Raw genomic sequence first — 24,643 nt, forward strand, 5'->3', positions numbered from 1 at the left:
CTCTTCCTTTAAAAACCTCTTCAGAAGCACAGTACTGTATGTGTACTAGAGTCTGTTCCCTCTCTCTTCCTTTAAAAACCTCTTCAGAAGCACAGCACTGTATGTGTACTAGAGTCTGTGTTCCCTCTCTCTTCCTTTAAAAACCTCTTCAGAAGCACAGCAGCACTGTATGTGTACTAGAGTCTGTTCTCTCTCTCTTCCTTTAAAAACCTCTTCAGAAGCACAGCAGCACTGTATGTGTACTAGAGTCTGTGTTCCCTCTCTCCTCTAAAAACCTCTTCAGAAGCACAGCACTGTATGTGTACTAGAGTCTGTGTTCCCTCTCTCTTCCTTTAAAAACCTCTTCAGAAGCACAGCACTGTATGTGTACTAGTCTGTTCCCTCTCTCTTCCTTTAAAAACCTCTTCAGAAGCACAGCACTGTATGTGTACTAGAGTCTGTTCCCTCTCTCTTCCTTTAAAAACCTCTTCAGAAGCACAGCACTGTATGTGTACTAGAGTCTGTTCCCTCTCTCTTCCTTTAAAAACCTCTTCAGAAGCACAGCACTGTATGTGTACTAGAGTCTGTTCCCTCTCTCTTCCTTTAAAAACCTCTTCAGAAGCACAGCACTGTATGTGTACTAGAGTCTGTGTTCCCTCTCTCTTCCTTTAAAAACCTCTTCAGAAGCACAGCACTGTATGTGTACTAGAGTCTGTGTTCCCTCTCTCTTCCTCTAAAAACCTCTTCAGAAGCACAGCACTGTATGTGTACTAGAGTCTGTTCCCTCTCTCTTCCTTTAAAAACCTCTTCAGAAGCACAGCACTGTATGTGTACTAGAGTCTGTTCCCTCTCTCTTCCTTTAAAAACCTCTTCAGAAGCACAGCTCTGTATGTGTACTAGAGTCTGTGTTCCCTCTCTCTTCCTTTAAAAACCTCTTCAGAAGCACAGCACTGTATGTGTACTAGAGTCTGTTCCCTCTCTCCTCCTTTAAAAACCTCTTCAGAAGCACAGCACTGTATGTGTACTAGAGTCTGTTCCCTCTCTCCTCCTTTAAAAACCTCTTCAGAAGCACAGCACTGTATGTGTACTAGAGTCTGTTCCCTCTCTCTTCCTTTAAAAACCTCTTCAGAAGCACAGCACTGTATGTGTACTAGAGTCTGTTCCCTCTCTCTTCCTTTAAAAACCTCTTCAGAAGCACAGCACTGTATGTGTACTAGAGTCTGTTCCCTCTCTCTTCCTTTAAAAACCTCTTCAGAAGCACAGCACTGTATGTGTACTAGAGTCTGTTCCCTCTCTCTTCCTTTAAAAACCTCTTCAGAAGCACAGCACTGTATGTGTACTAGAGTCTGTTCCCTCTCTCTTCCTTTAAAAACCTCTTCAGAAGCACAGCACTGTATGTGTACTAGAGTCTGTTCCCTCTCTCTTCCTTTAAAAACCTCTTCAGAAGCACAGCACTGTATGTGTACTAGTCTGTGTTCCCTCTCTCTTCCTTTAAAAACCTCTTCAGAAGCACAGCACTGTATGTGTACTAGAGTCTGTTCCCTCTCTCTTCCTCTAAAAACCTCTTCAGAAGCACAGCACTGTATGTGTACTAGAGTCTGTTCCCTCTCTCTTGCTTTAAAAACCTCTTCAGAAGCACAGTACTGTATGTGTACTAGAGTCTGTTCCCTCTCTCTTGCTTTAAAAACCTCTTCAGAAGCACAGCACTGTATGTGTACTAGAGTCTGTTCCCTCTCTCTTGCTTTAAAAACCTCTTCAGAAGCACAGCACTGTATGTGTACTAGAGTCTGTTCCCTCTCTCTTCCTCTAAAAACCTCTTCAGAAGCACAGCACTGTATGTGTACTAGAGTCTGTTCCCTCTCTCTTGCTTTAAAAACCTCTTCAGAAGCACAGTACTGTATGTGTACTAGAGTCTGTTCCCTCTCTCTTGCTTTAAAAACCTCTTCAGAAGCACAGCACTGTATGTGTACTAGAGTCTGTTCCCTCTCTCTTCCTTTAAAAACCTCTTCAGAAGCACAGCTCTGTATGTGTACTAGAGTCTGTGTTCCCTCTCTCTTCCTTTAAAAACCTCTTCAGAAGCACAGCACTGTATGTGTACTAGAGTCTGTTCCCTCTCTCTTGCTTTAAAAACCTCTTCAGAAGCACAGCACTGTATGTGTACTAGAGTCTGTGTTCCCTCCCTCTTGCTTTAAAAACCTCTTCAGAAGCACAGCACTGTATGTGTACTAGAGTCTGTGTTCCCTCTCTCTTCCTTTAAAAACCTCTTCAGAAGCACAGCACTGTATGTGTACTAGAGTCTGTGTTCCCTCTCTCTTGCTTTAAAAACCTATTCAGAAGCACAGCACTGTGTACTAGAGTCTGTTCCCTCTCTCTTCCTTTAAAAACCTCTTCAGAAGCACAGCACTGTATGTGTACTAGAGTCTGTGTTCCCTCCCTCTTCCTTTAAAAACCTCTTCAGAAGCACAGCACTGTATGTGTACTAGAGTCTGTGTTCCCTCCCTCTTCCTTTAAAAACCTCTTCAGAAGCACAGCACTGTATGTGTACTAGAGTCTGTTCCCTCTCTCTTCCTTTAAAAACCTCTTCAGAAGCACAGCACTGTATGTGTACTAGAGTCTGTTCCCTCCCTCTTCCTTTAAAAACCTCTTCAGAAGCACAGCACTGTATGTGTACTAGAGTCTGTTCCCTCTCTCTTCCTTTAAAAACCTCTTCAGAAGCACAGCACTGTATGTGTACTAGAGTCTGTTCCCTCTCTCTTCCTTTAAAAACCTCTTCAGAAGCACAGCACTGTATGTGTACTAGAGTCTGTTCCCTCTCTCTTCCTTTAAAAACCTCTTCAGAAGCACAGCACTGTATGTGTACTAGAGTCTGTGTTCCCTCTCTCCTCCTTTAAAAACCTCTTCAGAAGCACAGCACTGTATGTGTACTAGAGTCTGTTCCCTCTCTCTTCCTTTAAAAACCTCTTCAGAAGCACAGCACTGTATGTGTACTAGAGTCTGTTCCCTCTCTCTTCCTTTAAAAACCTCTTCAGAAGCACAGCACTGTATGTGTACTAGAGTCTGTGTTCCCTCTCTCTTCCTTTAAAAACCTCTTCAGAAGCACAGCACTGTATGTGTACTAGAGTCTGTTCCCTCTCTCTTCCTTTAAAAACCTCTTCAGAAGCACAGCTCTGTATGTGTACTAGAGTCTGTTCCCTCTCTCTTCCTTTAAAAACCTCTTCAGAAGCACAGCACTGTATGTGTACTAGAGTCTGTTCCCTCTCTCTTCCTTTAAAAACCTATTCAGAAGCACAGTACTGTATGTGTACTAGTCTGTTCCCTCTCTCCTCCTTTAAAAACCTCTTCAGAAGCACAGCACTGTATGTGTACTAGAGTCTGTGTTCCCTCTCTCCTCCTTTAAAAACCTCTTCAGAAGCACAGCACTGTATGTGTACTAGAGTCTGTGTTCCCTCTCTCTTCCTTTAAAAACCTCTTCAGAAGCACAGCACTGTATGTGTACTAGAGTCTGTTCCCTCTCTCTTCCTTTAAAAACCTCTTCAGAAGCACAGCACTGTATGTGTACTAGAGTCTGTTCCCTCTCTCTTCATTTAAAAACCTCTTCAGAAGCACAGCACTGTATGTGTACTAGAGTCTGTTCCCTCTCTCTTCCTTTAAAAACCTCTTCAGAAGCACAGCACTGTATGTGTACTAGAGTCTGTGTTCCCTCTCTCTTCCTTTAAAAACCTCTTCAGAAGCACAGCACTTATGTGTACTAGAGTCTGTTCCCTCTCTCTTCCTTTAAAAACCTCTTCAGAAGCACAGCACTGTATGTGTACTAGAGTCTATTCCCTCTCTCTTCATTTAAAAACCTCTTCAGAAGCACAATACTGTATGTGTACTAGAGTCTGTTCCCTCTCCCTTCCTTTAAAAACCTCTTCAGAAGCACAGCTCTGTATGTGTACTAGTCTGTGTTCCCTCTCTCCTCCTTTAAAAACCTATTCAGAAGCACAGCACTGTATGTGTACTAGAGTCTGTGTTCCCTCTCTCCTCCTTTAAAAACCTCTTCAGAAGCACAGCACTGTATGTGTACTAGAGTCTGTTCCCTCTCCCTTCCTTTAAAAACCTCTTCAGAAGCACAGCACTGTATGTGTACTAGAGTCTGTTCCCTCTCTCTTCCTTTAAAAACCTCTTCAGAAGCACAGCACTGTATGTGTACTAGAGTCTGTTCCCTCTCTCTTCCTTTAAAAACCTATTCAGAAGCACAGCACTGTATGTGTACTAGAGTCTGTTCCCTCTCTCTTCATTTAAAAACCTCTTCAGAAGCACAGCACTGTATGTGTACTAGAGTCTGTTCCCTCTCCCTTCCTTTAAAAACCTCTTCAGAAGCACAGCACTGTATGTGTACTAGAGTCTGTTCCCTCTCTCTTCCTTTAAAAACCTCTTCAGAAGCACAGCTCTGTATGTGTACTAGAGTCTGTTCCCTCTCTCTTCCTTTAAAAACCTCTTCAGAAGCACAGCACTGTATGTGTACTAGAGTCTGTTCCCTCTCTCTTCATTTAAAAACCTCTTCAGAAGCACAGTACTGTATGTGTACTAGAGTCTGTTCCCTCTCTCTTCCTTTAAAAACCTCTTCAGAAGCACAGTACTGTATGTGTACTAGAGTCTGTGTTCCCTCCCTCTTCCTTTAAAACCTAAAAAAGAGGTTGACACTCCAGGGCCGACTGCGCTGTGAAGCTGGGTCGTCTCTGCTTTGCATCCCTTTTATCTCTGAGCGGGCCTGATAGGAGGGGTGTGTATGCATAATCTGCTCCGCATGGCTCTCACCAATCTGGCAGCTCAAAAAAAATATAATAATAATAAAGGCGACTCGACTTTAGAGGAAAGTGAGGAGGGAGAGCCAACAGAAACAGTGTTGGGATGGTTCCTCTCCTCCTGGCATTTTTCATCATGGAGTTCATGGGGAGGACATGGGGGTGTGGGGAGTGGGGTCCAGTACCCCACCCGCTTCCCCCACATCCCTCTGCACTAAGTGAAGCTAAGTGCTTTGAACATTAGGTTTGTGAATGTTATGACAAGTTGCCAGATGGGGTCTCTCTATAAATAAACCGGCGTTGCCGCTGAAATATACAGTAACTTATGTTTGATGCATTCCATTACTTTCTAGGGCTGAATGAGTCATTTGCTCCTGGCTCAAGAGGAGCCAGGCCCGTCGCTTTGCCAAACATTCCTAAACACAGACACAGATGGGAGGAGGCAAGGCTTTTTCCCCCACTGCTGCATAGACATGGAAAAGAAATCATCAGGTTGAGATTTTTTTTTTTTTTTTTTTTGATAATGCATCATACTCAAAGCTGAGCAGAGACTGTACTTCCTTAACCTTGTGAGGCAGCTGGATTCGCCAGATCACGCTCACGTGAGAAATCCATCTAGTCACGCTGCCAGATATGCATTTAAATCCATCCCAGCAGACAGCAGACAGCAGACAGTGGGCCAGACAGGGCCAGCAGACAGCAGACAGCAGACAGTGGGCGGGGCCAGACCGATCAGCATCAAGGCAGCTACGGGCGGGATTTAGGTGTGACCAGAGCAATCTAGTAAGAGAGTGGCGTCAGCGGAGGCCCAAAACACGTGACTCAGTAGCCAATGAATAGCCAGGAGGGGTGGCTTGCGCCACTTTTGAATGCTAAAATAAAGCTGATAATGTACAATTTGATTCTTTAAACATCTGACCCTTTCAAAGTACATCACAAACTGACCATTTTGCTGCAACTCGACAGCGCTGCTTAATCCAGAACCTTACTTCCGGGAACTCTTGAGAGTAAAAAACTGGTCCATTGGAGTGAATGGAGATGTCGCGACGCTTCTATATACACAGCTCTGGGTGTGATGACAAGCCCGTGATAGACAGATGGTTCATCCAATCACGTGCCATGTATTTTTTTTTTAAGTGCCTGCCAGTTTCGGTGGACGAATCCCCAGATGGCACACAAACCATCTGGCAGCGTCAGGTTAGCACTTCCTCTGACAGTAAAAAAAAAAAAAAAAAAAAGCAGAAAAAAAATCTATCGATCAGGAAGCTATGATGCACGTTAAGTGTTTTCATGTTTACAGTAGATGTGGCGGCTCAAGGCTGGAGGCTCTTGGAAAGCAAATTCCTAACAAGCTGCTTGATATAGAAATAACCCATCTGCTGTAATCTCTTTCCCGCTGTAAATCAGAGCAGGTTCTGTGTTTAGTTCCTAATAGTTCTTGGTTTAGTTGCAGCCCATAATAAACGTCTCAGAATCATCATATTGGTGCATCGTGCCTCCACCTGCATCACCAAGCAGCCGGGTGGGAAACCAGGCTAACTAAGAAGTTGCTGATCTGCCCCAAAAATCTCCCACACATCATATTTGGCTGCATCAGTAAGTCAGTGGAAGGAGGTCAGATAAAGAGCTGAGTGGCAGCACTAACTAAGCCAAGCTCGAATCAACTATTCATACTAGGAAAGCCCGCTATCTATAACAATACCAGAGAAAAGACCAAAGTCATCACTTTTAAAGTTTTATTCATTACGCTGCAGTTTGACTACAGCATAAGTACAAGCATAAAATCTTTGACTACAACAGCACTTAGAGCAACATTTTTTGAAATTTTTCTTCTTTTCTGTAAAAGTATTGCAATAACAGACCTTAGGCCTAAAACCTATTACATCACAATTGCTTAAATAAAAAGAGGCAAAAATACACAACAATTTTACCTCTGTGTGTTTATATATATATATACTGTATATGTGTTGTATGTATACAGTCATATATATTTGAGCACAGAGGGGGGGGGAGGGGGGAACGAGAAGGATTCATTTTGTAAATAAAGCAAACCGATGTTACAAAACCCATGATGGAAGCAGTCCTATGGTAACTGTCAGACAGAGAGAATACCAAACTGTTGAGACGTTATCATTGTTATTATTATAATCGTTATTAAAATCTGGAACAATAAAAACAGCTACTTGTTGTCAGCAGTTGAGTACAGACTTCTGGTAAGTGGAAAGAGGGAGTGCGCTGCAGGGGGAAATCAAATCAAATCAGTCTGAGCCCAAGTTAGTTCTTCAAGCTAGTGCAGGAAACATAAAAAAGGTCTATAATAAGACAACCTAGTCTCACTCCCAGGGAGTCGAAATACAGCGATTTGTCACGGCCCCTCGGCGTCATTATTGCCAATGCGAAAGCTACTAGAGCCCTGCACGGGCCTCAAATCTAGGCCCTAGCCCGGCCCGGGCCCTACATGTTCAGGCCCCAGCCCGATGTGAGCCCTACGGCTTGTCAGAATTTCAGGCCCGAGCCCGGCCCCCTCCCCCCGAACCTTATGTGTTTGATCAATTTCGAATAGCCTAAGCCTATCAAATCAACACTATACAAAAAGTACATTAAAACACTTTGAACACCACAATATGTCATTTCAAACACTAACAAACTAAACAAAAAAGGCCCAGGCCTGTGATGTGAAAATCGGCCCTCGGGCTTGGGCCAGAATGCAGGGCCCTAACTAATAGGTCACCTTGCGGCTACCCCCAGTGGTCCTGAATGTAATGACAGTCGGAGGAGCAAAGTCATGCTCGGGAGTAGGGGTGCGAGTGGCGTTCCCGACTTGTAACTTTCTTGTCAGGAGAGACCTGTTTCGCATCCCGCCCCAAACGATAACTCTAACCCCAACCAAGTTGTTGTGCTTGCCTAAACTTAACCGGTGAATCAAGCCGTGGCAACCGTCAAACGTTACTGGGCCGAACCGGACCGCGAGCGGTACGCAAGTCTAGCAGCGGTGGCTCCTCCGAGGCGGGGGCAGGGGAGGCAGTTACCTGGCCGAGGAACCCACACTTTCGCTTTAGGCAACGATGATGCTGAGGGGGCGTGACAAATCGGCGTATTTTGGCGCATTGGGAATGACAACCTGTTGCATAAGGAGGAAGAGAGCCGGTCAGCACTCCAGCCACAGTTACAATAGAGACCTCTCCAAATAAAATCTACACAACTGCCACTTATTTGGTGCTTTGAAGAAAATGGCGCGTTGCTATGTACATCATCTATAGATAAGAATGAACATGCTCTGCGTTATTGTACAGTGGGGTTATTTTTAGTACATACTGTAAATAAATGAATGCAGATTAAACATGACTTTTGTTCCAATATACTGTGCCACATATCACATTGTAATGTAGAAAATAAAAAAGAATAGAGAATAGTTAAATGACAAGTTTGTTTAACGGCATTATTCACCATTCACCTTTTTACAATGGTGCAACTCTCCGATCTTGACAAAAGGGATTGACCGTTTTCCTTTGATATTTCAGACTTTTCCCCATTCAACAACACTTATACTTAATTCTTCATCTTCTTCATTTCTACTGTAGCTGAAATGCTTTAACACAACCAAAGCGTAATATCTTCAGCCAGATATATAGCGATGTGTGCTCAATATTTTACTGTAAAGTATTGTTATTCTGAGTGTTATATTTTGGCAGATATACAAAACTACTGTTGAAATAAACAAACAATATTGTAAGATAAATGAATATACAGTAGATGCATTCTTCCATTTTAGGAACTGGTGGCAGTTCACATGTGCAGTGGTCATATTATGATGCCTCTCCCAACACAACAAAGTTCTGCTTTTGTTCGACTTTCAAAGCGAGTTGAATTGAAAACGGGGGAGATTTTTGGGGAGAAATCCCCAGTTGTGGCGTAAAGGCCGTTACAACTGACGTGTATGAAATATGTTTTTTTTTTTTTAGATCTGTGTAATATAACTATGTGTGTGTTAGCTGACTGTGGTCAAAACAATACCGGACAGTACCCAAGTGATGGCAAGCACTGTGAAATGTTCTTCGAAGAGGAATCCAATAAAGAATATTATCATTTTTATCATTTTTCAACAACTTCCTTAATCCAGAGGTTATTTCATCCTTATCATAACAGACTATTATTTATATCAAAATATTATAAGTAATAATTTGTATTTGTGTTGCAAGCATATTTCTAAGCATACTTTGCAAACCATGTTTTCTCGTTAAAAAAAAAGACAAAGCACATTTTTACTGTAGGCATTTACAAATTTGATGCTGCCTTCTTAAAATTCTTATATTGTCTATACATTATATTACATTATTCACAACGTTTTTTTGTGGTTTCTACCCATTGGGTAGGATATGTGCATAATATATTCAAGTTATATACAGCACCTTACAAACAAACAAAGAAAGACAGACTACTGAAAAAAGCACCGTTGGAAGTGAGGCACAACGAAGGTGGGAGCTTTTGAGTGCAAGTGGGTTCCTATGTCTGCTCCACACGGCTCAAATGACCACTGGAAACGGCTTGGGCTGCTTGTTCCCGTCTGGCACAATGGAGCCCGTCAGCTCTTTTCTACCGGGTGCTATCATAATTCCTAAGCTAAGATTTATAAATTGACAATTTTGAGTCAGTTTGCAGACAGGCAGCCAATGGTTTGCTGCTGACATGGAACCAGGTGTTCCAACAGGAGCCTGCAGAGGCCAAAAACCATCCGATGGTTGCCAAACCTGTGCTATTTTCAAGGGAACTGTATAGTTTTGTGGTTTTATCTAGACCTTGACTGGAACGTGACTTGATTCTGTCTTCTCCACAACAGGACCACTATTATATACAATGAAGAGCCTGTAGCTCATGGAGACTGGTCTGGGACCAAAAATTGTAAAGTTTGTCCATTGGCTTACAAAGGGACAGAGCTGATGGAAATGTTTCACCTGTATGGATATTTCTGGGCTGTCAAATCGTTCCATTCTGCCAGACGGTCGGTGGACCCGAGACGAAGCTTCTGTAAGGATTCCAAGCAGCAATTTGACTGAGGTGTGGTCTGCTCAAACATGAACATTAGGCACCTTATTTACTCACATAATAGTAACATGCAAACCTCCTTGTAGAAAACATAAAATTCATCTTTATATCCTCCATTTACAAGCTATGACCACGGAGACAGAACAAGCCGAGAAAACAGACGAAAGACGGAAGAAAAGAAAAATTTGGATTCGAAGCGGGTTCTTACAGTCAAAGGCGTAAGTGTTGGGTCAGTAAAGTAATGTTATTCTTATCTTTATGGCCGCTGACTCATCTAGTAAAATGGGTCTAACATAAAAATGAAAATGTTGCAAAGGAACCATTTTTGATTATGGGTCTTAATATGCCTCCAGTACATTAAAATAGAAAACACAAGTTACAAAACAAGACCAACTTTTGCCTCAATACTTGTGCTTTTGACTGCAGATGAGAAGATTTCTATGCATCTATCATTCTATGTTTCTATGAGTTGAAGGGACAGGATGGAAAGAAGGAAAAGCAAACTGGGGACACAAGAAGCAGCAGTAGCAACAATAGTAGCAGCAGCGGCGGTAGCAGCAGCGATGTAGTAACACACACAACCGTAGAGCCAGAAACACACACACACACACACACACACACACACACACACAGACAGACAGACAGACAGACAGACAGACAGACAGGGAAGTCTTTCATTCTGAACTTCTAAGAGTATATTCCACACGGGGTGACTTCACACTTTGGCGGCACCCAGTGGCAGCGGGACTATTCAAATTTGGTGAAGCTTGAAGGACTTCATTACCCAGAAACTGTCTATTTTGACAGTAAACGGCTGCAGCAAACGGAACATTTTTATTCTATGTGTGTGAATTTCCCACCAGTGTCCATACCAAACATACCAAACATACCAAACATACCAAACAGCAGAATTTAATTTGGGCAAATAGGGTGAATCTATGGCATCTCAGTTAGAGAGGATGTGACGCTGTTTTCTTCTCTCCTGCAGCCCTACTTAGTCATTTAGGCTGAGAAGATGCAGCTTTAATGCAACTTGTGATGTGGATTGTGGCAATGAAAGCCTCAATGTGTTAATATGGACAGCGCAAAATACTGTAACTATTATGTCCTTGAATATCAAAACTCATACAATGCAGTAGGCTAATAATTCACTCAGCCAGCCAGCCAGCCGCACGCACCTCCTGCAGGAACATTAAGTGCTTTTCTGTGTTGGTTAAAGGTCTGACTCTCTCACACACTCACACACACACACACACACACACACACACACGGGGAGGAGAGGACTGCACTAGCACATTGCCAAACAAGGGCTCCACTCCAGTCTCCACTTTTAAAGGGCTTGGCGGACTCTGCATCGTTTGAACACACTTTTTCTGCACATGGATGGGAGGGTGCTGGCAAACACTGTTAGAAAGCTGGGCAGGAGGGGGCGCTGTTAGAAAGCTGGGCAGGAGGGGGCGCTGTTAGAAAGCGGGGCAGGAGGGGGCGCTGTTAGAAAGCAGGGCAGGAGGAGGCGCTGTTAGAAAGCTGGGCAGGAGGAGGCGCTGTTAGAAAGCTGGGCAGGAGGGGGCGCTGTTAGAAAGCAGGGCAGGAGGGGGTGCTGTTAGAAAGCTGGGCAGGAGGGGGCGCTGTTAGAAAGTGGGGCAGGAGGGGGTGCTGTTAGAAAGCTGGGCAGGAGGGGGCGCTGTTAGAAAGCGGGGCAGGAGGGGGCGCTGTTAGAAAGCGGTGCAGGAGGGGGCGCTGTTAGAAAGCTGGGCAGGAGGGGGCGCTGTTAGAAAGTGGGGCAGGAGGGGGCGCTGTTAGAAAGCTGGGCAGGAGGGGGCGCTGTTAGAAAGCTGGGCAGGAGGGGGCGCTGTTAGAAAGTGGGGCAGGAGGGGGCGCTGTTAGAAAGCTGGGCAGGAGGGGGCGCTGTTAGAAAGCTGGGCAGGAGGGGGCGCTGTTAGAAAGTGGGGCAGGAGGGGGCACTGGCTTCAAATGCAAAGAGAGAGAGACAGACAGAGAAAGCACAAGAGCAGAGGAGAAGGCAACGATGAGCAGAGAAAAAGGCTAGATTTTCAAAAAGGTTTTTGTTTTTTTGTTGTTTTTTTTACAAAAAGGACCCTCCCATAGCCCTTGACTTCGACCACAGACAGTTTCATTAAAACCTGATCACTGTGCTGGCGGATGCAGACAGGAATCTTCACTTTGTGTTGTCTCGTTTTTTGTGGCTTTAAGAACGTGAAGACGGAGAACTGAGCCTTCTTTTGTTGTTGTTTGTGAGTGTTTTTTCCCCTTCGTTGTCATGGCGGTGGATTTGAGTTGAATGTGACTGTTGGCAGAATGCACTGTGCATGTAGAGATGAAAGGCTTTGGAGGAGAGGAGGGAGTAACAGGAGAGGGAGAGGTCAATGCAGGGAACATAGGAACTGTTAGGAGGTTGGGACAGAGTTGAGAGAAGGATCTGCTGTAACCAGGCTGCTGGGTGGACAATTAAGATATGTTCTCTTTGTGTTGGGACACCCCATATTATTCTTGGACAAGTCCCACCTCACAAACTAGATAGTGAAAATAAATGAAATTATTTAGGCGTATCTTTTAATGATTTAAGATGCACATTCATTGAAGGCTGTGGTTAACTCACTATGTGGCTCCACCAACTAGCACACCAGATGTCCCAAAGGAAATCCTTCGTATCAAAGCACTTCTTTGTTCCCTCTGTTGACCTACTGTACGCTCCCCTTAAACTGTTACGTCTCATTTTAGCCTTTGAACTTTGTCTGGTAAAAAGATGAGCTTGCCAAGCATGTCTCATCTATGTGAGAGAGTGAAAGACCTACTCTCCATTGGGAAAACCATCTCCAACTGGTGTCAAATATTGTAAGAAAAAACTACCAGAGGAAGTAAGAAATGGTTCATCCACCCAGCGGCTGGTTAGGAGGCAGACTTCTTTCCCAGTAGGCTGAAGTGTACACAGATGTGAAGGAGTATAAGGTTATTCTCTTACTAAGTCTCACTGTGCCTGTGGTGTAAGCAGACAGGGATGTCATAGGCTGGGTACAAGTATTTCTTGCGGTTTCAAAAAAAGGAAGGACATAAGCTTATAATACTTTTTGCTCCCAACTGTTCAAACAACTTTGGAGCCAAAGTTCAGTCAGTTAGTCCATTCACAAAAAGGACAAAAAAAGAAGAAGAAGAAAACAACACATCATCATCATCATCATCATCATTACATACGTAGAGCATCATTTCCTCTTCTCTTTTACGACAAATAGATAGTGCAACTTTTAGATAACATTTCTTTTTTTGTGTTTGTTTTGAATGTTAAACAAGTCATTCCCCCCCTTTGTTTTGCTTCCTCGTGAACCTTGGCACTAAGATTTGGATTTGTGAGTCTTGTTTGTTGTGTTCGCTAGTCCTCGATTCTCAGTTCACGCTTGTGCACAGATCCCGGTCCGAAAGAAACGTAAAGAAATACCCTCGATCCTGATCCTGGGGACGGAGGCGTCCCAGGGGACAAAAAGCAAATGATTTCAATCTGTGCTAGCATTGTATTTTTTCTCATATGAAGGGGGAAAAAAGACAGCTACAAAGCTGGAAAAAACCCCTCTCCACGCAGTGCATATATCTTGCCCCAGCAGTGCTAGCCATTTGAATGAACAATAACAGAAAGAAACGGGGAAAAGAAATTCAATGGTTGGTTCCTCTCTTTCCTTGTTTTGTTGTAGCTAAGGTTGATATTAATTTGTGCATGGGAGTGTGGAGAGAAGAGAGAGATCGACAGATACAGAGAGAGAGAGACCACTCCTTACAGGTGATCCGTGAAAAGAAGGGTGAGGAGGAGAGACACAGTACTCAAGTCTGCAGTGAGCGGCCTCAGCAGAAAACAGCTCGGCCCTCCTCCCTCTTTCCTCACACCAGGTCCTCCGGTTGGCCGTCCTTGGCCTTGGCAGGTACTATTGTGCTTTCTGATTGGCTCTGCTGCTGGATCGTCCTGCCCCCTGGGCCTCCCCCCCTCTGGTTATTGCTGTGCTGGTGTAGAAAGAACGCAGAGCCAGGGTAGTGGCCCATCACCTCGCTGTACGCTGGCGGGGGACCTTCCATGCGCCCGTGGCTGCTGGAGTTGGCCGCACTGATGCCCGAGTTACTGCTGGGGGGCCGGGGGCCTCCTCCTCCTCCTCCTCCTCCTCCTCCTCCGACTCCTACCACACCACCCCCTCCCACACCTCCGACTCCCCCCACACCCCCGCTGCCGCCTCCTCCCATGTCGATCAAGTCACTGTCGTAGATGGTCCGGTTGGGCGGGGCCCTCACCGACTCGCGGTTGAGCTCCATCTGCTGTTCGGGGTCGCGGAGCTGCAGGGTGCAGGGGCCCTGGTAAGGGGGGGGCTCCTCGCCGTCCGACAGAGAGATGGTGGGCGGCAGGTCGATCTGGTGCTGCAGGTACGGGTAGGTGGGCTGGAAGCGGCTGAAGCGCTCGCGCTGCATGAAGGATGGAGCCGTGAAGCGCTCCCGGGCCTGGGGGGCGTACAACACCTGGAGAGAGAGAGAGAGAGAGAGAGAGAGAGAGAGAGAGAGAGAGAGAGAGAGAGTGAGAGAGAGAGAGAGAGAGAGAGAGAGCCAGACACACACACAGACAGAGAGACACACAGACAGAGAGAAGAGAGAGAGCAGGACAGAAGACGGGAGGAGGTGAGAAGTGAGGAAGAGGAGGAGGAGAGAAGGAGAAGAGAAACAAGGAAGACAGAGATCGTTAGGTTATGGCAGCTGGCAAAACTTACCATCAACAGCAAATCAACAGTGTCTTGCCTTAATTTGTACTTGTCTTGACCTGACCCTGCACTTAACAATGCCTACAGTATATTTTGGCACCTATATAGTAAATAAACTTAAGTTATATCTGACAATCAGCCCTCATGTCACACATTAATGCGACAAAGGAGCAACAAAACATGGTAAATTATTCAGTCAGGATGCATGTCACAATATGGATTTTTTTTACGATATCGATAATTACCTGCTTCTCATGGCAGATTCCGATGAGACAACTGATAATTTCACATTTTTATATTTGAAGTTCTTAACCTGTAGTTTATGCACACCTGAGGGTAGGAAACGCTAAGTTGTAGTGAGCAAAGATGTATGATTTAATATTCAATTTGATCTAACCAAATCTAACTGACATCACTGACTATTGTTAACGCAACAAAAACAAAGAACAGTTCTGACTCTTCAAATGGTAATTTATTTATTTTCTAGTAAAGTATAGAAACTTCAGAAACATAATGAGGCTTTTCTAGAGCATTTTGCCTAAAAATTCTAATAAAATCATTTCAAATAATCCGTCAAATCAGACCAATGTATTAAATACAGGTAGTAGTAAAGTCCATCACTCAATACAACAAGGCTAGGTCGAAACCTAACCTATGGCCAGCGCAGAAAAGCATTGACGGGCCTGTTGGTTGTAGCAGAGAACAATACATCTCTCCCAGAGTTAACAGTATCCCAAAATCACAAGTTCATGATGAAATAGCCTACGGTGCAGTGCAGGCTTAAAAAAAAACAAGAAATAAGTTTTGAGCAGCACAGTCCACAGTCTGTGCTGTGGTTTGGTGAAGTTTGGACAAAATTAGAAGGCGAAATAGCGATGTATGTGAAATAGGCCCCACCCACAACACTTTGCAAGTCGATTATTATCGCAACAGTGCGGTCTTTCAAAAAACGGCAAAACAGGTTTTGTGCAGGACAGTCCACACAAGCTGTGTGATGTGGTTTGGTGAAGATTTGACTAAATTAGAAGGAGAAATAGCGAAAAAACGCTTTTGGACACAATTGTAAATGGTGGAAAATCTAGTTAGACAGAAATGGGTGTGGTCTATATAGAAAGAATGTTGATCGTAGAAGCTATGGTTCCAAAGTTATGGATCAAAATGTAAAGAGGGCAGCTATAGCACCACCATGAGGTCAGTGTAATTTTTTAGGCCAGAGTAGAAGAGTACTCCTACCTAGGTACCTACTGGCTCATTTCCACCACATATAACAGCTCTACTCGACCTGGTCTTACTCGGCTCTACTTGATATAGACTCTGTTTCCATAGCAAGTTTACTCGCCTCTGCCCACACCTGGTCGTCACAGCGACCGCATATCTGTCCTCCGCCCGAAGTAGGCTATAACACATAACGTTAAAATTAAATCCATACACAGAATTTTTAAACTGTTTATGAAATACTGGTGCCTCTAAATGACCTACAGTGTACATGGGCAAATGTGAGAATCGGCCAGGAGAATGGATATCACTTTGTTGTTAGTCAAACTCACATGCATGCACTGCGCGAGGGACGGGGGTTGCGCTACAGGGAGAAGTGAAGCCTCTAACCCGGTGGGCTCTCACCAGGCAAGACCGCGGCTTCACTAAACCCCCGCCTGCGGCCTAGCGGAGCCGACGCTGCACACAACTACAAGGGCTTCCTGAGGAGCGGACTTTTTCTGTCTCAAAACAATTGAAAACCACCGCCATGTTAAAGCTGTGTAAGGAGATCGATTTTATTTCACCAGAGCCGAAGGCAGCAACACAAAAGACTGATGGAAATAACATAACAGAAGAGAAGGTAAGCCCCACTAAACTGGTATGCAGCATTGACAGTCAGTAGATAGTAGTAGATAGAGTAAACACGATTCTGCCTGACCAATCAGTCGTCTACAGTGTTTTCACGTCACCGTATGGTACCGGGTTCACAGCGCTGGAACCTCAACAAAGCAGGGACCAAAACTAGCACGACTCAACCCCGACTCAACCCGGGTTGTCCACGTTTTTGATCGGTGGAATGAGACAAAAAAGCGAGACGAGCTGGGCGGGGCCGCGTTGATACCAGCGGTGGAAATGGGCCATATGTACCCAATTTGGGAACAGTCGCTATTATGGTTTGTGAGCTACAGGTACTTATTTCTGCCAATGCCATAGTGCCCCCTATAGTCGAAATGACACAATTATTTTTTTATCAGCTCAAGAGTACATAGCTGCACACCTGTACCAAGGTTCATTCGCAACAGACAATGCGTTCCGGAGTTAGGGCGATTTCTGTGAATTAGGCCACACCCACAAAAACCGCGAAATAAGTTTTTGCAGGACAGTCCACACACGCTGTGTGATGTGGTTTGGTGAAAATTTGACAACATTTCAAGGAGAAATAGTGAAAAAACACTTTTGGAGAAAATTCTAAATGGCAGAAAATCTAGTTGGACGGAAATGGGCGGGGCTGTTATAGCGCCACCTAGTGTAATTTTTCCGCTCATAGTAAAAGGTGACTGTGAACCTACCTACCAAGTTCGGTTTTTGAGTGGGACCAAATTGGCTTGCAAATTGGTGACTAAATTGGTGACTAAATTGGGCGGACAAGCCCTGTTATAGGGCCTGTGCCCTGCGTGTGCTGGCCAAAAATGAAGGCTTTTATAGAATCAAAAGCCTATGGTTGCTTAGTCTGCAGATAAAACACAATGACAAAAGGCATAGAGTAGATTGACCCCTATGTAATTTTATGTTTAAAGGTGTCCAAAGGTTTCCTTGTAAACAACTAAACGTTTTGTATAGATATTATCATAGCCAATAGTTATCGGCTATAATAATAATGCTGATAATTAGGGCTGCAACAACTACCGTAATCAAAAGAATCGATAAAAATCTATTATTAAATTAGTTGGCAACGAATTGCATTATCAATTTGTTGGGTTGCGATTTGTTGGGTCGCATAGCTATATAATTATACAAACATTTATCTATTATGTTGTGACTTGTTGTGATCTGTCTGTCTTGCAGCTGCCTACTTTCTGTGTTGCGGACTGACTACATCACTCCATGGAGACGAGTGCGGCAGCACCATGACGCTAACATGGCGGAGGCGGCGAAAACTTTTGAACTAGACTATCTAAACTAAAGTTCGGGAGCACTTCACATTTTGTAAAAGTAAAAAAGTGTGATAGCTGCAAACTATGTAAAATCGACCTTGCATGGTACGGAAGCACCACAGTAAAGAGGACAAAGGAAAACGTAACGTAACTAACGTTAGCCATGGACGACTGGGGCTCAACCATGGGAGCTCAACAGCTGAGCAGGGTAAGAAGAGCTGGTCGACATTACTACAAAACCTTTAAACGAGAGGGGGCTTTAATTAAGTAAACAAGATTAGACACATGTGCTTTGCGTAAATTGTGTTTTGAAGTGAGGAAACTTTCATCTAACGGCAGGTAGTTCGTCTCGTTTAACGCTGTCTAATAGCTGGTGTTTGCTGCTCGTGATCCAGCTTGATGTGTGTGTGTGTGTGTGTGTACGAGGGAAAATGTGTTACTGCAGAAACAATCTACCTTCATATAGTCCGTGGCCTGTTGTTAAAGGGAGCCTATTAAGTAGGGCTGCTCGATAAATCGATTTTGAATGGTAATCTAATTAATTAGTTAGGACGATGTTAAAAAAACTAAAATCGTAAAAATCAATTTTTTTAAACTAGAGTAATTACGTTACGGTGGGGCGGCTCTCTGTACCTGCTGCTACTCGTCCCTTCTCCCCGCTGTAAAGTCTCTCTGGAGGCTGTGACTACTGCTGGCTACTAAAGACAGCAGCAATGAACTTATTTCAACAACTCCAAAAAGCACAGTGTGTGAGCACTGAGCAGCGTGTTTGGCGGGCTGTGCAAGATAACGATTACCACAACACACGCGCGCACTGATTAATCGAGGAAATAATTGATTATCAAAATAATCGTTAGTTGCAGCCCTACTGATAATTAAGCAATATATCACGAGAGCAAGTGTGTTGTGGTGAATATATCCCGCTGATAAGCTGTTATCCCACGAGGCCGCAGGCCGAGTGGGATAACAGCTTATCAGCGGGATATATTCCACAACACACGCTGCTCGAGTGCTATATTGCTTTTATAAAACGGTTTCCAAGTATAATAATATAATAATAATAATACTATAAGTCCGACTGGCATGGTATTCTGAGAGTCAGTTGAAACACTACTGTAAGGCGGGACCTCTAGCAAGAAGATAGACGTGCGGGTGATTTGATTGGATCGTTCTGGAGACTGAAGTCGACATTGGCCAATCCTGGCGCTTGCTGAGAGCTTTTTGCAAAGTCAGACACCAGAGCCGTATGCCGACACCAAGTAACGTTACGTCTTATTTAGAAATGCGGGGTTAAGAGTGAGGGCGCGCGAGAGAGGGGTTAAGACATTAGTCCGCGTCTATTCTTGTACAAAACATCATTTTCTGCGAAGTATTAGTAAAGTTATAAGCGAAGATCGATTCACAAGGATCTGACAGCTGTCTCCGCCATTTTGTTTTTGAGGTAACCAAAGCCTAAGAGAGTTGCGCCATCATGCGTCTGGCTGCAAGCGAGTAGCTTTTTGTTTTGACACTACTGTAAGGCGGGACCTCTAGCAAGAAGATAGACGTGCGGGTGATTTGATTGGATCGTTCTGGAGACTGAAGTTGACATTGGCCAATCCTGGCGCTTGCTGAGAAGCTGAGAGCTTTCTGGAAAGCCCAACATGGAGCTCGAGGCAGCGCTGCCTTTTAGTAAGAGAGTTGCCATGGCAACCAATAACCCATGGCCATGGGTTATTGAACTCGGTTACTGGAATTATACAATGGCTGTGAACCAATCAGATTGCTTGATTTGAGAGAGCCGTTTTATAATAGCCAATAACCATCATTCATCTGCAATATACTGTATATATGATGGACATCTGTGTGAAACGGCACGGTGGCTCAGTGGTTAACACTGTTGCCTCACAGCAAGAAGGTCCCGGGTTCGAACCCCGGTCCGTCCCAGGTCCTTTCTGTGTGGAGTTTGCATGTTCTCCCCGTGTCCGTGTGGGTTTTCTCCGGGTGCTCCGGTTTCCTCCCACCATCAAGAAAGACATGTATGTTAGGGTTAATACTCCTGTCAGTGCCCCTGACCAAGGTACTGGCAAAAGAACTGGATTTGGTCCCCGGGCGCTGCACAGTGGCTGCCCACTGCTCCTAGTTCTAGGAAGGTTCCTAGTAGAGGATGGGTCAACTGCAGAGGATGAATTTCCCCAAGGGGATAAATAAAGGATAACTTAACTTAACTTAACTTAAACAAACACTGCTCCTTGTTGTCATAGTACTATGTGGAAGGTGCTGAATAGCAGGTCGCGGTTTGACTCAATTAGAAATGGCTTATTTTTCTAAGTGTAACCAAATTCAATGTAAATATTCAGTCAGGGTCAGATGAATGATGGGGCTATTGACGGCAACAGCACCAGTCATCTCAAAACTGTTCTACAATTAGTTACTGGCAAATGACACTATAATTATGGTAAAAGGGAGGTGTGTGATCGGCTTGTTCCTGGAGCCTTTGTCAAAGCTCTTCCCCTCAATTAACCCTTCAGACTGGGACCGCACCGCATGATTAATTTCTTCATTTCTCACATTTCTGTCCATTTCCAAACTTTCCTATTGCGGGGAGCCATTATCAGAGCAAAGCCATTTCAATTAGTGGCTGTGGCTCTAATAGTCCACCCCCACTGACAAGACAGTCTGGATGGAGAGAATAACAAACTGGAAACAAACTGTAGTGGGGGAGAGAGAGAGGGAGAGACAGACGGAGGCAAAGTGGAACCAAGAGGATTAAAGAAAGGCTGCAGAGATCAGGAGAGGGAGAGAGACCCAGAAAAATAGAGAAAGGGAGAGGAAGAGAGAGAGAGCTACAGAGGGAAGGAGAGAGAGATGGAGAGAGGAAGAGAGAGAACTACAGAGGGAAGGAGAGAGAGATGGAGAGAGGAAGAGAGAGAGAGCTACAGAGGGAAGGAGAGAGAGATGGAGAGAGGAAGAGAGAGAGAGAGCTACAGAGGGAAGGAGAGAGAGATGGAGAGAGGAAGAGAGAGAGAGCTACAGAGGGAAGGAGAAAGAGATGAAGAGAGGAAGAGATAGAGCTACAGAGGGAAGGAGAGAGAGATGAAGAGAGGAAGAGAGAGAGCTACAGAGTGAAGGAGAAAGAGATGAAGAGAGGAAGAGAGAGAGCTACAGAGTGAAGGAGAGAGAGATGAAGAGAGGAAGAGAGAGAGAGCTACAGAGTGAAGGAGAGAGAGATGGAGAGAGGAAGAGAGAGAGAGCTACAGAGGGAAGGAGAGAGAGATGAAGAGAGGAAGAGAGAGAGCTACAGAGTGAAGGAGAGAGAGATGAAGAGAGGAAGAGAGAGAGCTACAGAGGGAAGGAGAGAGAGATGGAGAGAGGAAGAGAGAGAGAGCTACAGAGGGAAGGAGAGAGAGATGGAGAGATGAAGAGAGAGAGAGCTACAGAGGAGAGAGAGATGGAGAGAGGAAGAGAGAGAGCTACAGAGAGATGGAGAGAGGAAGAGAGAGAGAGCTACAGAGGGAAGGAGAGAGAGATGGAGAGAGGAAGAGAGAGAACTACAGAGAGATGGAGAGAGGAAGAGAGAGAACTACAGAGAGATGGAGAGAGGAAGAGAGAGAACTACAGAGAGATGGAGAGAGGAAGAGAGAGAGCTACAGAGGGAAGGAGAGAGAGATGGAGAGAGGAAGAGAGAGAACTACAGAGAGATGGAGAGAGGAAGAGAGAGAGCTACAGAGGGAAGGAGAGAGAGATGGAGAGAGGAAGAGAGAGAGAGCTAGAAAGATAAACAGGGAGAGAAAGAAATAAAAGCGAAAGGGGAGGAAGTGAGAGCTGTAGAGCTTGAGGGAGAGAGAGAGAAAGAAAGGGAGAGAGAGGTGGTGTATGGCTGATAGAGGGGAGCAGAGCAGGGCAGCTCTCAGACGGCTGTCTAGACAGTGTCAGGGGAGGTGGTGCTGATTAATGACGCACCAAAAACCATCCACCTCCCCCCACCCCCCCTCCTCCCTGCTTCTATCAGCCACCCACACACTCACTGCGTCTCTGTGTTTGTCTCACCCACACACTCACTGCGTCTCTGTGTTTGTCTCACCCACACACTCACTGCGTCTCTGTGTTTGTCTCACCCACACACTCACTGCGTCTCTCTGTGTTTGTCTCACCCACACACTCACTGCGTCTCTCTGTGTTTGTCTCATCCACACACTCACTGCGTCTCTCTGTGTTTGTCTCACCCACACACTCACTGCGTCTCTGTGTGTTTGTCTCACCCACACACTCACTGCGTCTCTGTGTTTGTCTCATCCACACACTCACTGCGTCTCTCTGTGTTTGTCTCATCCACACACTCACTGCGTCTCTGTGTTTGTCTCATCCACACACTCACTGCGTCTCTCTGTGTTTGTCTCACCCACACACTCACTGCGTCTCTCTGTGTTTGTCTCATCCACACACTCACTGCGTCTCTCTGTGTTTGTCTCACCCACACACTCACTGCGTCTCTCTGTGTTTGTCTCATCCACACACTCACTGCGTCTCTCTGTGTTTGTCTCACCCACACACTCACTGCGTCTCTCTGTGTTTGTCTCACCCACACACTCACTGCGTCTCTGTGTTTGTCTCACCCACACACTCACTGCGTCTCTGTGTTTGTCTCACCCACACACTCACTGCGTCTCTCTGTGTTTGTCTCATCCACACACTCACTGCGTCTCTGTGTTTGTCTCACCCACACACTCACTGCGTCTCTGTGTTTGTCTCACCCACACACTCACTGCGTCTCTGTGTTTGTCTCACCCACACACTCACTGCGTCTCTCTGTGTTTGTCTCACCCACACACTCACTGCGTCTCTCTGTGTTTGTCTCACCCACACACTCACTGCGTCTCTCTGTGTTTGTCTCACCCACACACTCACTGCGTCTCTGTGTTTGTCTCACCCACACACTCACTGCGTCTCTCTGTGTTTGTCTCATCCACACACTCACTGCGTCTCTGTGTTTGTCTCATCCACACACTCACTGCGTCTCTCTGTGTTTGTCTCACCCACACACTCACTGCGTCTCTGTGTTTGTCTCATCCACACACTCACTGCGTCTCTGTGTTTGTCTCATCCACACACTCACTGCGTCTCTGTGTTTGTCTCACCCACACACTCACTGCGTCTCTCTGTGTTTGTCTCATCCACACACTCACTGCGTCTCTGTGTTTGTCTCACCCACACACTCACTGCGTCTCTCTGTGTTTGTCTCACCCACACACTCACTGCATCTCTGTGTTTGTCTCATCCACACACTCACTGCGTCTCTGTGTTTGTCTCACCCACACACTCACTGCGTGTCTCTCGGTTTGTCTCACCCACACACTCACTGCGTCTCTGTGTTTGTCTCACCCACACACTCACTGCGTCTCTGTGTTTGTCTCATCCACACACTCACTGCGTCTCTGTGTTTGTCTCACCCACAGACTCACTGCGTGTCTCTCTGTTTGTCTCACCCACACACTCACTGCGTCTCTGTGTTTGTCTCACCCACACACTCACTGCGTCTCTGTGTTTGTCTCATCCACACACTCACTGCGTCTCTGTCTCACCCACTCACTCACTGCGTCTCTGTCTCACCCACACTCACTCTCAAGTCTCAAGTGGATGTTTGACGCAAATTAGATGACATTCCGTCAAGGCGTTCCTGAGATATCACGTTAACGCGCATGAAACGATCGGTCGTGATGTCACAGTAACCTTGAACTTTGACCATCAAAATCGAATCAGTTCATCCTTGAGTCCAAGTGGAAGTTTGAGTTACGTTTGAAGAAATTCCGTCAAGGCGTTCTTGAGATATCGCTTTAACGAGCTTGAAAATGGCATTTGTGAGGTCACAGTGACCTTAACCTTTGTCCTTTGACCAACACAATCTAATTAGTTCATCCTTGAGTCCAAGTCAACGTTTGAGCCAAATTGGAATAAATTCCGTAAAGGTGTTCATGAGATATCGCATGAAAAAGCTTGGAAATGGGGTTAGTGAGGTCACAGTGACGTTGAACTTTGACCTTTAACCACCAAAATCTAATAATTTCATCCTTGAGTCCAAGTGGAGATTTAAGGCAAATATGATGAAATTCCGTCAAGGCGTTCCTGAGATATCGCATTAACGAGCATGAAACGAGCGATCGTGAGGTCACAGTGACCTTGAACTTTGACCACCAAAATCTAATCAGTTCATCCTTGAGTCAAAGTGGACGTTTGAGGCAAATTTGAAGAAATTCCATCAAGACGTTCCTGAGATATCATGTTACTAAGCTTGAAAATGGCATTCGAGAGGTCACATGACCTTGACCTTTGACCACCAAAATCTAATCAGTTCATCCTTGCGTGCAAGTCGATGTTTGAGCCAAATTGAAAGAAATTCCGTCAAGGCGTTGCTGAGATATCACGTTAACGAACTTGGGAATGGCGTTTGTGAGGTCACAGTGCCTTGAACTTTGACCTTTGAACACCAAAATCTAATCAGTTCAATCAAAAGTTAAATCAAGTCGACGTTTGAGGTAAATTTGATTAAATTCCGTCAAGGCGTTCCTCAGATATCGCGTCCCGAATCCATAATGCCTCGGCCTGGCTATCGCCGGCCGAGGCATAAAAATGTGTGCATATACCCAAAAGAATTGGAAAATATCCACATATCGTACATTCGACCACTGTTCCTTCCTCCATCCTCTTCTACCCATCTCTCTCTCTCTCACTAGCTGCTTTCACACACAGATCACGCAATATTGCAGTTCAGAAGGCCCGCAAAGCCGGCAGCCTCACCACAGAAATTGCTTTCACACACAGCCAAGCAGCACCTCCACATTCCCGTCTTGGGGTGTGCTTTCATGTGACAACCACCCCTCCCGGATTGAAAGGCGAGTGGAGGAATTTCCACCCAGCTCCTCTAGTAGCCTAAATGAATATTTTCATAGGTTAGTGTAGCCTAGGCTACTGTATGATG

At 45.1% G+C, this 24,643-nt stretch overlaps 1 protein-coding gene across 1 annotated transcript in view; it reads right to left on the reverse strand.

Annotated features, from left to right (window-relative positions):
* Window positions 1-13,697: 13,697 nt before the first annotated feature.
* The window catches only part of LOC310785956 (low-density lipoprotein receptor class A domain-containing protein 4-like), a gene marked incomplete at both ends in the record, with an annotated part of 84,762 nt that continues 73,816 nt past the window's right edge, over window positions 13,698-24,643 (reverse strand). The window contains one exon of the mRNA XM_083647137.1: window positions 13,698-14,321. Coding sequence (XP_083503263.1) covers window positions 13,698-14,321 — 624 coding nt within the window. The remainder of the gene's footprint in view (window positions 14,322-24,643) is intronic.

The sequence above is a fragment of the Poromitra crassiceps genome (genome assembly GCF_964638095.1).
Source record: "Poromitra crassiceps genome assembly, chromosome: 1".
NCBI classification, from domain to species: domain Eukaryota; kingdom Metazoa; phylum Chordata; class Actinopteri; order Beryciformes; family Melamphaidae; genus Poromitra; species Poromitra crassiceps.